Raw genomic sequence first — 13,311 nt, forward strand, 5'->3', positions numbered from 1 at the left:
AGTAATTGTGCCTCTCTACTCGGCACTGGTGGGGTTTCAACTGGAGTTCTGTGTCCAGTTCCGCATACTACACTTTAGGAAAGATGTGTACAAACTGGAGAGAGTCCAGAGAAAAGCAAAAAAAAAAAAAAAAAAACTGAAAAAAAATTTAGAAAACCTAAGGGAAAGTTAAAAACAGGGCATGTTTAGTCTTGAGAAAAGAAAAGTGGTGGGGAGATATGATAACAGTCTTTAAATATGTTAAGGGCAGTTATAAAGAGGACTGTGATCAATTGTTCTCCATGTCCACTGAAGGTAGGACAAGAAGTAATTGTCTAAATCTGCAACAAGGGAGATTTAAATAGATATTAGGCAAAGCTTTCTAACTATAAGGATAGTTAAGCACTGGAACAGGCTTCCAGGAGAGGTTGTGGAATCCCCCGCAGTGAAGGTTTTTAAGAACAGGTTAGACAAACACCAGTCAGGAATGGTCTAAGTATATTTGCTCCTGCCTCTGTGCAGAAGGCTTGGCAGGATAACCTATTAAGGCTGTAAATAACCTTACATATTCCCCAGACTCTCACATACATAGACACACAAATATACGTAAAAAGTATTCAAAAATCCAGCATCAAGACTGTAAACACACCCAAACCCCAGACAGGTAAATCCCCTTTACCATACGACACTGGATCATGACAACCATGTCTCACAATCATAAAAAATTACATTCCCTTTTTAAAAAAATCAAAAACACGGTATGTATGTTATGTAACATTTTGGCACCAAATATAAAAGTACCAAAAGCATACTGTAGTGTGTCTCCCTTGTTTTTGTTGTTCTTTCTTTACTCAACAATTTTCTTGCCTTCTCTCTGCCTCTCAGTATTTTTCAGATTCACTTTCAGTTAATTTTTCATTTCTCCTTTCCCCTCCCCCAAATCTATTCCTCCAGCCTTCCCTTTTCTTTTCTCTTTCTCTACATTCCTGGGCACTCCTTGCCCCTCTCCCTCTCTTTACTGTCCTATTTCCTCCTCTCCCCATTGGTCTCCTTCCATTCAAGGTCTCACCCTTTCCCTGCAGATTCTGTCCTCTTTCTCCAGTTCCCCACTGCAGACATCTGCCTTTATGTCTCAATCTTTTCCTTCCATATGGAGTCTCAACAAACGTACAAATTGGGAGGGAGGAGGCAAGAAAAGGAGAAGGGGATTGCTAGTGTGTCTTTGTCAATGTGTACGTAGAAGTGATCTCTCCAAGAACAATTGACCTGGTCGTTCCAGCAGGGCATCAGGTCTATTAATCCATATGGGACATTGATTGGGATTTCATATGGAGATCTGTAGACTACAAGTCATTTTAGGTTATTTTTTGTCCCCCACCTCAAATATCATAGGCACATATTCAAAGGTTTTTTATTTCTGGACTGGGGCATCTTCTGTGTTTAGAGGGAAAGAGGATTGCTGCTCCACCTCCTCTTTTATTTTTCTAGCTCATTTTGGGATCTTTGTGTATGGAGTAAACTGAGGTAGAATAGGGTCAGAGGTAGCATCCAACCAGGTTTCAGTGACGCAGGTCAGTTCAGAAGTCTCATCCAATATAAAATTGTGAGTGGGGCTATGTGACAGAGTGCTAGGTACAAAGGCCTGAGTCAGCACTCTTCACAGCAGCCCCAATCAGGCAAAGCAGATTAGAGCTGACTATGCAAGTCTGTGCCTAATTTGGGGGCGGGACAAGGCAGAGAGGCCAGTTAAACCCTCAGCCAAGAGCCCACAAATAGGCATAGGAAAGAAGAGCACAGTGGGGGGAAGCAGGCAGTAAGAGGGAAAGAGACATCGCTCCCCTCTGCTTGGGAAAGGTCTTAGGTATACTGTGAAGGTGGTGGGATGCAACTGTAAATAAACTGCAAAGGGTGTTGAACCAGCAAAAGGGTCTCCATGTAATTTGTGGACTGAGACAGAGGCTGGACCAAGGTGGCCCTTTTACAAGCTAGTTTTGTACACTGCCAAACATTCACTCATCATCCAGAGCAGTGTTTCCCAAACTTGGGATGCCGCTTGTTCAGGGAAAGCCCCTGGCAGGCCGGGCCGGTTTAGTAACCTGCTGTGTCTTCAGGTTCAGCCGATCGCGACTCCCACTGGCCGCAGTTCGCTGTTCCAGGCCAATGGGGGCTGCGGGAAGCGGCGGCCGGTACGTCCCTCGGCCTGCGCTGCTCCCACTGCCCCTATTGGCCTGCAGCGGCAAACCGTGGCCAGTGGGAACCGCGATCGGCCCAGCCCGCCAGTGGCTTTCCCTGAACAAGTGGCGTCCCAAGTTGGAGAAACACTGGTCTAGAAGCTGAGGCTGTTATCCTCTCTCCCTCTCTCTATGGAGGCCATGAATGAGGGTGCTAGTAGAGGGGTTGACTTCATGTGCTTAGTTGAAGGACTGATGCTATGTGTGGCATCCTTGATTGATGTCTGTTCATTCCAATGACAATTTGGGTTTAGGATGGTGAGGGATAACTGGATCTGAAGTCCTTTGAAGGGGCTGAACTTCCTACTCGCCGAATTCTAGGAGTCTGGCACTGTTGTGTTTTCCTCCAATAAGTTAGCATGATGGTCTCTGTAAGGCAGGAATTGGTTACAAGACTGCAGGAGTAATAGATTGGGGTGTGTGTGGTGTAGGAGAGACAATTGTAATTGGTTGGTTGGCTGTTTTGGGGACGGAAGGGCAGGTGCCCTGGTGCCATCTATTTGAGGCTTTAAGCTACTAGCATGTAGTTTCCGGTTATCACTCCAGCCCTCCCACAAGATTTCTTATCCCCACCCCTGGTGGATCTTCCTGCTTCACAGCATCTCACTTTCAGTGGCTCCTCCACCCCGCCCCCATAGATTTCCCCTTTATCTCCTACCCCACTCACCCTTTGGAGAGCATTCTCTGTTTTTCATCCTCCCCCCGTCTCCCACCCCGGTCACTGGAAATTTAAGCAAGGTGAAAGGGTGTCAAGGCAGCCTCTTCCTGAGCCTCCTCCAATTCCCACTGTGTATCCTGACTCTTTAAATCTGTAAGTAGGAATAGGGGCTGAGAAGGTTTGCAGTAGCATTAGGGATAATACAGTTGTACTAACATTCCTTGTTCAGTGTTAGAAGAAAACCTGTGAGCCTTTATCATTGTCGCATGATCTGCTGCTATGAAGCATGGGTTGGACGAGGAGCTGCGGGGGCAGAAGTGGCGAAGCAGCTGCATGGGACAGAGACACAGTGGCTGCTACAACACAGCTGCCTCTAGTGACAACACCACAAAATACATGGATTTCTCTGTCCTGCTTTGCACTGAACCAGGCCCAGCTACTTCGAAAGGCTGTGAAGACTAAATGTCCCGTTCTGCTTCTCTGTACTGTCTAACGTACACCGGTTTTCTTCTTTTCAAGTGTACCCATAAGTGTTTTTCTGTGACACTGTCATCCCAGCAGGTAATATTGGGTCTAAGGCCCTGGTCAGCATCTGTCAAAGCTAACAAGATTTGCAGGGCTCTGCCCTCCCCGCATCAGCAGAGTCAACATACTGACCTTGCAAGGAGCACTGTGGTTTTGGGCACTGGTGGCTGAAGAGCTCCCTGTATATTTTTGGTGTTCCCTCCGATCTTATATATCAGTGTCATTGACACACGTCTCTTCTGCTTCGTCTACACCACAGCTACGGTGGTGATTCCCAGCTCACCTCCACGTAGTGCCGCTAGCTCTCTTCTGAGCTAGCACGAGTATAAATAGTCGCGTAGCTGCAATGCCACAGGGAGCGGCCGCACTGAGGGTGAACCCACCTGAACCCCTGTGGGTACATCCTCAGCCTGGCTAAGCCTTGCCACCGCTGCCTGTGCTACTGCAGCTACACTACGATTTAGCCTCACGCTAGTTCTCAGTGAGCTAGTGCCCACATACGTAGGTACGCAAGCTGGGAATCACCACCTCTCGCTCATGGCATACGTGGAGTCTGTATATTAAGTACCTAAAAAGAGTGTATATATCTAGGTAGACTGACCTGTTCGATTTAACTCTTTTTTCATCTTTTTGACCGTTTTGTTTTTCAAACAGTTTTCAGCTTCCACAGGCCCCTGGAGAAGCCCCAGTTGTATTTTCTGGTTGGCATACCTCAAGTTAAAGATGAGTTTTGCCACCAAACTAACTTTGGAGATGTCCTTTACTTTTGGTAGTGGGACACATTGGTTTTTAGCTTCCACACGCCTGACTTCATTAGGCAAACTTTCTCAGGTTCCAGGACTGAAACCCTGGCCCCATTGTAGTCAATGGCAAAACTCACCAGGGCAAGGGCCCCTGATCTCAATAGGGGCTTCTCAATAAGCAGTATGGTAATGCAAATGATAAATAAGAACAACAGAGAGTGGCTTCACTTCTTAAAAGAAAAGGGCACCATGGGGCATAGGGCCTACTATGCTGCCAAGTCTCTAAGTCCCTCTTTCCAGTAGGAAGAGCAGGAGACACCATAGTTTTCACAGAACCCAACCCCCCCCATCCCTTCCGGAGAACATGCACTGGAGGCTTCCCCAGATCTATGTCCCTTGTGCCTCCAGCTATACTTTGTAGACGGTAAGAGATCTGAGTTCTAGAGACACAGTGTTTCTGAGCAGGTGTGTCAAATCCTCCTGGTTTCCCCAAAGAAGCCTAGCAGAGGAATGAGTAATTTAAAGTAGGAAAGGTTTGTGATCCAGTGCTTACAGGCTCTTTAAATGCTACAAACACAGACCTTTTCTCTCTTCTCCATTTATCTGATTTTGGTTATCAGACAATTGTCAATCATCTTTCGTGAGGTAGCCACTTGGATCTACCTGGACTTAGGTAGAAGATAGACCAAAGTTTCTGTTGAACCTGGTCATCCAGGTCATCACAGATTTCACACAATTAAAAACTCCCCAGTGCAGTTGGGGGAGTGTAGACACCTATACCTTTCTAAAGAGAGCAGAATATTCCCCTGACTAATGCTGTGCTGGCCAATGCAAAGTGGGGGACAAAGGTGATATAAATTGGGAGCCTTATGATTTGCTCAGGGGTCACTGTAATCCAATGGATCAGGTGTGGGTCAGGGTCTTTCTCCACCCCCACAAATAATTGAAATTTCTGGGGGCTACAATGTGAATTGATGAAAAGTCTCCAGTTAAATTTTGCAAACATTTGCACCCTACCAATCATCACATCCCATTGCAAAACAGTCTGCCTTAGTGAAAGCAGATTCTTGTATATGCTTTTTGAACCGCAAAGCTTTTCAGTTGGATCCATTAATTGAACAGATTCCCATTGTATATTGACTTCATTGGTGTCAACTGCAAGCATTCAAAAATCATGTCAAGCCCCCAAAATCATCTGATTGTCTTGAAAATCACGAAAGATTTCTATTTGAGATCTTTTTATTTACCTTTTGTTTTTAGGTTTCACATTTACAAGTTTTTTTTTCCAAAGCATGAATTCTAAAAACTTTCCTTTTTAAAAAATGAAAGCTGGGATTACTTATCTAACCAATGATTCCAGGAGCTGGAGCTTTCATCATGATAAAATGATGACTCATGATAAAATTGGGAGAGTTGGCAACATGGTTTGTACTAGAGGGATTTTTCTTGAGGCATTACTATTTAGGGGGCATGTACATTGGTGACAGAGTGGTAGACAGTGGAAGTACCGCTACTGGGAAGCACTACGTTGTAAAATCATGTCACTCAGCTGTTCCTCGTTGTTTTTGGATGGTGTAATTTTGTCCCTGAAGTATGAATTGTGAGAAACAGAGTTTTAGAGAATGACAATATCTAAAACTGCAGGAGGGGATCATAAGTGCCGCCACATACAAAATTTGGATGACCAGTTGCATTCAGGAGATTGAGTGGGACATCAACGGGACAGTACAAAGTTGGCATGATATTTCCCTGTGAACCTTTACCATAGGTTGTTCTCTAATGAGAAAAATTAGACAACAAGAGTAAAATTCTTCATGGAAAACTGAGGGCAGAATGATGGTTTTAGCCCAGTGATGGTTTTCATGTCAGCATGCATGATGATTATGTATTTCAAATTAAATGGAATATTGAGGCAAATTCTGATCCCACTGAGGACTTTGGGAGATTTTCCCATTGATTTCAGCGGGATCAGAAATTTAGCTTTTTATGACTACAGCCATAAAAGATGGTTCATATATTAGTGAGACCCTATCCAAACCTATTGTGACCTATTGTGTCATTTTTTGTGTCGCATTCTTATTCCACCACCACTTGTTTCATTTCATTCAAATTACTGATTGCAAGAAGTACTAAGAAGCACTTGGGCATTATTGTCTTAGCCATAGCTGCATTTGAAATAATAATTATCCCACTTCTTCACTGTCCAAACACCATTGTACTTTAGATGCACTCTTAATATTTGATCGTGTTATGACACAAATGAGGAGAAAAATTAGCAGCTACACAATATATGTAAAATGAGTAACTGACAATATCTCCACACACAAAAATGTTTGGGGGATCTTGCATGATTCTAGTGTCTGTAAACCGGGGGGGAGCAGTACAATAGTTAGCTAAATAATGCAATTAAAACTCCCTTGTAGTGTCTAAATATTCTTGTCTTCACTAGCAATGTTATAAGATACAAAATACATCTCCCTTTTTTCCTCCTTGTTCTTCATTCTGTAGCCTTGATTTTATCCCTTTTTTTCTGTCTCTCGGTCACCATTATATTTTCTTTTATTTGGAAAGTTGGAAGCATTTCCCAGTAAAGTGGATGTCAATAGCACACTGCATGAATCACCTTTTAAGAAGTATGAATCACAGTAGCTGTCCTCCTTCTCAGCCTCATTCAAAACTGAAAATATCGCTTCTACAGCACACCCTGTCTCTAACAACCTGCACTTTAGTCATTACGTTCTGCTCCTAAAGTCAATGCCCCTATTAATAGCAGAGGAATATTATTCAACTCCATGACTGGGTACCCTAATAAAGACAGTAAACTTAAATAGAGCACTAACTGTACACACTGTGTCTGTTTAACTGTCTCTTTCACCTTTTGCATCATTCTTTTTTTTCTTTGATTCCACCACCCTCATGGAGATGCTTCTCTCATAGCCCAAGGTACCAGCTAAAGGGTTAATTCCAGGAGCTGAACCCTTAGCTTGTCCAATGAGAACAGCGTGGCCACAGTTAAAAAAAACACAGTACAAGCCCTGCAATTTAGTTATTTTCACTCTGAACATATAGAGAACCTATACAAATACAGACTGTGACATCCCTCACAGCTAGAAATTTATTAAATACTATTTTGTTTGATTTGCTTTCAGCCTGAGCAGCCATCATCAAACAAATGGCAGTTGGATAAATGGCTAAATAAAGTTAATCCTCACAAAACATCTATTCTTAACCAAAATGATAACCATGGACTGGAGAGCAATCAGTATTACAGCAGAATAAAGGAGGAAGGACAAGAGTGTGAGAAAATACCAGCTATTTGCCAAACTGACCTCAGAGACAAGGAAATTAAGAACCCCAGCAAAGAGGAGTTGAGGCCTAGAACTGCTAATAAAGCACCAGGAAATAAAGGAGGGAAGCAGAAATCACCTCCTACGGCTGCTGCTGTTTCTGGAGACAGCGGCCCTCAGAGAAGGACGACTTGTAAAAAACAGCCAAGAAGAACAGAGAGGACCTCTGGTGGGGATGCCTTGAACTGCCATACATCTGAGGATCTCGCTTTGAGCCAAGTATTTTTGGAAAATAACATCTGTGAACAACCTAAAGCCAGGCCCTGCAACAACAGAACTGGGCACAGAAAAGAGCCCCGTTCTGTTGCTGCATGTGAAAAGAGACGTACCAGAGGGCCAAGCAAAACTGCACCCAAATCCAAGGAATTTATCGAGACAGAGTCTTCGTCTTCATCATCTTCCTCAGATTCAGATTCAGAATCCGAACAAGAGGAATATCATCTGCCCAAACCTCAAACTGTGGCCTCTGCTTCAGGTGGAAGTGACCAGAGGTTGAAGGACTCCTTGAGCGGTAACACCAACAAAACTAACAGCAGCTGCAGTGCCTTTGGCTCCATTAATGCCAGGACTAGTAATGATATAGCAAAGGAGCTGGAGGAACAGTTTTATACTCTAGTTCCTTTTGGCAGGAATGAGCTCCTGTCTCCTCTGAAAGACAATGATGAGGTAAAATCACTGTGGGTCAAAATTGATTTGACTCTTTTGTCCAGAATTCCAGAGCGTTTACCTGAGGAGCCACTGGCAATGAGCACTGGAGCAAAAGAAGAAGCCAGCCTTCAGCAGAATAATTGTACTTACCCACCATCAGAAAAGGTTGTGCCAAAATCTAGAAGGAAACGCAAGGTAAGCTGTATGGGGTTTCTTTGGTTTTGGAGGGGATGCCGGGGAAAGTTGCACGGCATATTTTGTGTCTTCCTATCTATCACCTAATCTATCTAATCTATGTAATCATCTGTTTCTTATACATGATCTGTTTACCCAAACAGTATAATATGTGTAACAATAATATCCTATTTGAATTCGAATTTTTGAAGCAATGTTTCGTCATCACTCACTCCCCTACCGTGTGTGACTTTGAACCAACAACAGTCGTTCAAGGAACAGGAGGGAAAAAAACATTGAAAAGCAAAACTAAAACTTCTACCCAGCAGGGGACAAAGATGCCATAGCCCATAGTGCATTTTCAGTTGACACAGTGTCATTCCCTCCTCATGAAAATAGTACCCTTTATTAGTGTTTTTTTCAAAACTTGGACATCTGAAGATGATGCCTAAATCAGGAAATGAATTGAATGCAGCTGTGTAATCAAAGCCAATATCATGTCTTCATTATGAGTGTGTTGGAGAAGGAAGGTAGAGATAGCGCCTATGTCATCTCAAGATGTTAGCAAAGGGCCCAATCCTGCAAATGCTCTGCATACAGCTGTTCTGCTGACATCAGCGGGAGCTTAATTTATGTAAATTCCTGATCCATTTGGGCCGACAGCTTTTCTCAGTTACATCAGTGCAATCCAGTTTAACTCAGTGGGGTTGCACAAGTATAACTGAATCCAGAATTTAGCTCAACGTCTGTTCTGCATCCACAGATGCCATCTCTAGCAGCCATTGCACTAGCCACCCCTGTTCCCTCTAAGCTGTGTGCGTGTGCGCGCACACAGATCCTAAACCCCGTGCACATAGCGAAACACTGCGTGCCAAAAAAATGAAATACTACATCGAAGCCAGGTCAAAATATCATTTACGGGTGACTTTTGACATTGTTTGCCCGCCATCTATCAACACAGCCAGATTGCACTAGCTGGCAAGGGGGGGGAAGGGAAATTTTTCTAAGAATTTAAAAATGACATTTATAAAATAACATGGTGTAACACAGCCCAGACATCAGACAGAGACCCACTGAGCTTCTCCTGTTTCAGAGGAATGTCTGCATTTCATACAGTATGCATTGCCCAGGAAGTAGCATGCAGTAATAATGGGAGCGTGACCAGGAATGGTCAAAGAGTAGCAGAAGCAAAAGCATAGCTGTGCCACTATGACATAGGAAGGGTTATTGTGATATTGCCATGTTGTATACCCAACAGAAGACAGGGAGGCACGATGAAAAAGCAGAATAAACAGCATAAGACAAGGAAACAGCATGTCACCAATTACAGATGAATGTCATAAGGGTACAGCAGGCAAAGTGGCATAAACAGAAACAGGCTTAACCACTGCAACTACCCCCATTCCCCTAAAAACATGGGTAAACTAGAGACACGACCACAAAGCATGTACTAAGGATGTAGGATGATCGTCATTCCTAATGAATGAGAGCCAAGCTATAGACACAATACTAATGCCTTAAAAGCAGCCCTGATTGTAATGTGTACAACAGACAGAATGCTGTTGCCATGCAGCAAAGCAATAAATGAAGCTCGCCCAAAGGGTAACAGGAGGGACTCAATCACTCTTGGAGATTGGATGGGTGCTAACAATGGAAATGGCTATGGAGTTCATAGGAAGGAGGGGAAAACAATAACAGTGTCTGGGGAGATCCTAGGAAGGAGAGATATAGTAGGACATATGAAACAGTGACAAGGGACATGGGACCCATGGAAGAAAGTAGGAGAGAGAAAGAAATAGAGTGAAAGGAAACCAGGTGTGGGTTTGAGGAAGAGATGCAGAGGAAATGGACAAAAATGAGGACATAAAAAGATAATGTCTAGAGATGGAAGGAGAGAAATGGTTAAAAAAAATTGTCACATTTTCTTTCCTACTCCTTTGCTTGCAGGTTGTCTCTTAAGATTTTAAGCGTTTCAGGACAGTGAACTACTTTGCTGCATGTCTGTATAGTCTGTGGACTATATAAATAAACTTAAATAATAATAGTTAATACCGGGATACACCAGAATACAGGCCTTAATTTCCTGTAATACACAGCAATCATTTGCTTCTGTACGTGGGACTTGTGTCACCTATAAAATTCAATAGATGATCATTTTTCTCATCATTCAGTGTGAAAATGAAGAAGAGGACAGGGAGATCAAGAAGACTCATTTAGAGCGAGAGTGTTCTTCACGATTAATTGCCTCTGCCCTAGGTATTTCAACAGCAAATCATTGCAACAGGAATGAACATAGGTATGCATTTTCCTTGTTATTTAAAATTCAGTCTCCACAATTAACTGAATCATAATGCAAAGTGTTGTTTGGCATTTGATGGAATAGATTTTTTTTAATTATCACATTTTATGTGTAAAAATTATCCTTGTGCATTTTCTCTCTTTTTTTGGTGTAGTGAATGAGTTAGCTGCTCCTGACATAATTGTACTAATATTTTTGTTCTGTTACATAAATAAGTTGTGAGTTCCAAATATTTGGATCCTGGATTAAATAATTATAGCAACAACAAAAGGATAAACTGAGACATTACAGTATTCCTAGGCATTATGTTCTGGGCATCAGTTCAACTAGGGTTACCAGCCTTAGTCCTTTTTACCTCCACCACATTGTTATGAGTTTCAGAATTAGAGCTTGCTTATATACCTCAGTTTAAATACAATAATTAATCTATGTACTCTGAGGATAAAGTGAAGAAAAGTACTTGAATTGATGCCTGGAATTCTCAACTCTTGCATACATTAAGGACCAGACAATCTAAAGATTACAGGTAAGTTATTTTCCATACTATTTGGTATGTGTAGGACACACAAATTTCTGTGACTATAAAAACAGCCAAATTTCCAAAGGATGCAAAACATGAAATGCGTGATGAAAATCCACCAATCTGTTTGCAGAGATTTGTGCAGCAGCCATACTAGCAATCAGTCATCTCAATCATGCCTGGTTTTTCTTCAGAGATTGCCAGCAAGCAATTTGAGTCATGTATCTTCTTAGAGTTCAATTGCATGCTGCTTAGTACATGCAGGTCATTGATATATTTAAAAAAAATCCTTTTTCATTATATTTTATAGTGCAAGTGCAAAGAGGTACCTTGTAATTTATATAACGTCTAATATTCAACAATCATTAGTATTTCTTGTATTCGGTTATGTGTAGGTATTTATCTTCTTTTCATCACTGTAGGAACTGAACAGCTCTTATTTATAATATTAAACAAATGCAAAGGAACAATCTCAAACATGTTTTGCATATTCAAAAATATACATTCAGCTTCTCTGTCATCCTATAACTCAGATACATTACATAAAGTAAAAATTTCACATGTAGTAGTGTATTTTATTGTGGTTGATTGGATGCATGTATACTATTCCATGTATGCTATTACCAAAGTATCCTACATTTTACATCACATACATTCTCAAAATGATTGTCATAGTCTGACATGTTTAGCATTGTTTGAGCCAGTTTTTTCCTGGGGTTAATTCCACACCTTCTAAAAGTGCTGTGTGTCACATGTAACGCATACAGGGTTTCCAATAGCAATTGTATATCAAAAAGACAACAAATAAGTTCTTAAATGCTCCCTTCCCCTCACTCCCCAATTCCCTCCCTCAAGGTATTTATATGGCTTCTATTACCATAGCATCTCCCAATCATTAATGTATTTATCCTCACAACATTCCTGTGAGGTTGGGCAGTGTTGTTATCCCCATTTTACAGATGGGGAACTGAGGCACAGCAAGACTATGTGACTTGCCCAAGGTCATACAGTAACTCATACAGCAGAGAACTGAACGCAGGTCATCCTGAATTCCATGCTAGTACCCTAACAACTTGACCATCCTTCCTAGTGCTGTTGCACTTCAAAGCAGATGTAGCTTCTTCAGGCTACTTTAGCCTCACCCCCCTGATAATGATGTATGAACCCAGCTGACCAGGGCAAAGCTTCCATTTGAAAAAAGGAAATAAAGTTGGAGCATCAGCAAGGGGCTCCTAAATATTCAAAATTAACAATAAAATCTGTTGTTTTTCTTACCAAAAAATCACTATTGACATTTGCTCACCTTGACCCTCTCATAAGAAGTGTAAGCCATTGAAAAAAAAATTCCTTTAGCCACACTTTAAAAGTACTGCCTTATGAGCCGATGAAGATCTAAAAAGTTCTAATAGTGAGCTATGGTTTCTGCCACCTCAAGTTTTTAAAGACTCGTAAGATAAATGAACAAGTGTTTGGGAGCCAAATGTTTAATTAGTTCTGTTCTCTGAAATGATGTGGTAAAACAAAATGTATTTTGTATCATATTCACTTTTGCAAGGACATTCAGGGTGTAGTTTCTGATACTGTATCTATAAAGAAGTGAGAAATGTCCTTACAAAGGAATAGGCTGGATTGAAGAGAATGTGGCAGGGAAACATATTGTATTAACAGGTTTCAGGGTAGCAGCCGTGTTAGTCTGTATCCACTATACAGCTGTAGCTCACGAAAGCTTATGCTCAAATAAATTGGTTAGTCTCTAAGGTGGCACAAGTCCTCCTTTTCATATTGTATTAAAATATTCTGTCTACTCTTAATCACAAATGTAGGCTCAATGCAAAGTTATCGCTCTTAAAAAAATGTATACTCTATGTGTTGCTTTAATTTTTCATTTAAGTATCTTCTTCAAATTAGCACATGAAAAGTTTCTTTACAGTTTATTGCTACTGTTGCCACCTGTTGCTCTATCTGTGGCTTCTCTAAAAAATGGCTTCTCTAACACGGCTTTCCCTTGTAGAAGATGCAGCAGTAGACATTTCCTTGTTTCCATTGTGAGAATGCTTTTCTTTGTCTGGTACACTAGCACATATTTCTTTGTCTTCAGAACCTGCACCAAATTACTGTAAACTGAATGACCAAGGCCTGGTCATTGAATTCAGAGACATCCCAATCGTCTTCTAGCACATTCCCTGT

At 41.7% G+C, this 13,311-nt stretch overlaps 1 protein-coding gene across 3 annotated transcripts in view; it reads left to right on the forward strand.

The window, feature by feature from the left end:
* AFF3 (ALF transcription elongation factor 3) overlaps positions 1-13,311 on the forward strand; it is a 478,017-nt gene that overhangs the window by 407,723 nt on the left and 56,983 nt on the right. For all 3 annotated transcript variants that reach the window (XM_084641601.1, XM_084641602.1, XM_084641603.1), the window contains 2 exons: positions 7,286-8,326; positions 10,477-10,601. In XM_084641601.1, coding sequence (XP_084497727.1) covers positions 7,286-8,326; positions 10,477-10,601 — 1,166 coding nt within the window. The remainder of the gene's footprint in view (positions 1-7,285; positions 8,327-10,476; positions 10,602-13,311) is intronic.

This window comes from Lepidochelys olivacea, assembly GCF_965140295.1.
Source record: "Lepidochelys olivacea isolate rLepOli2 genome assembly, chromosome: 1".
NCBI classification, from domain to species: Eukaryota; Metazoa; Chordata; order Testudines; family Cheloniidae; genus Lepidochelys; species Lepidochelys olivacea.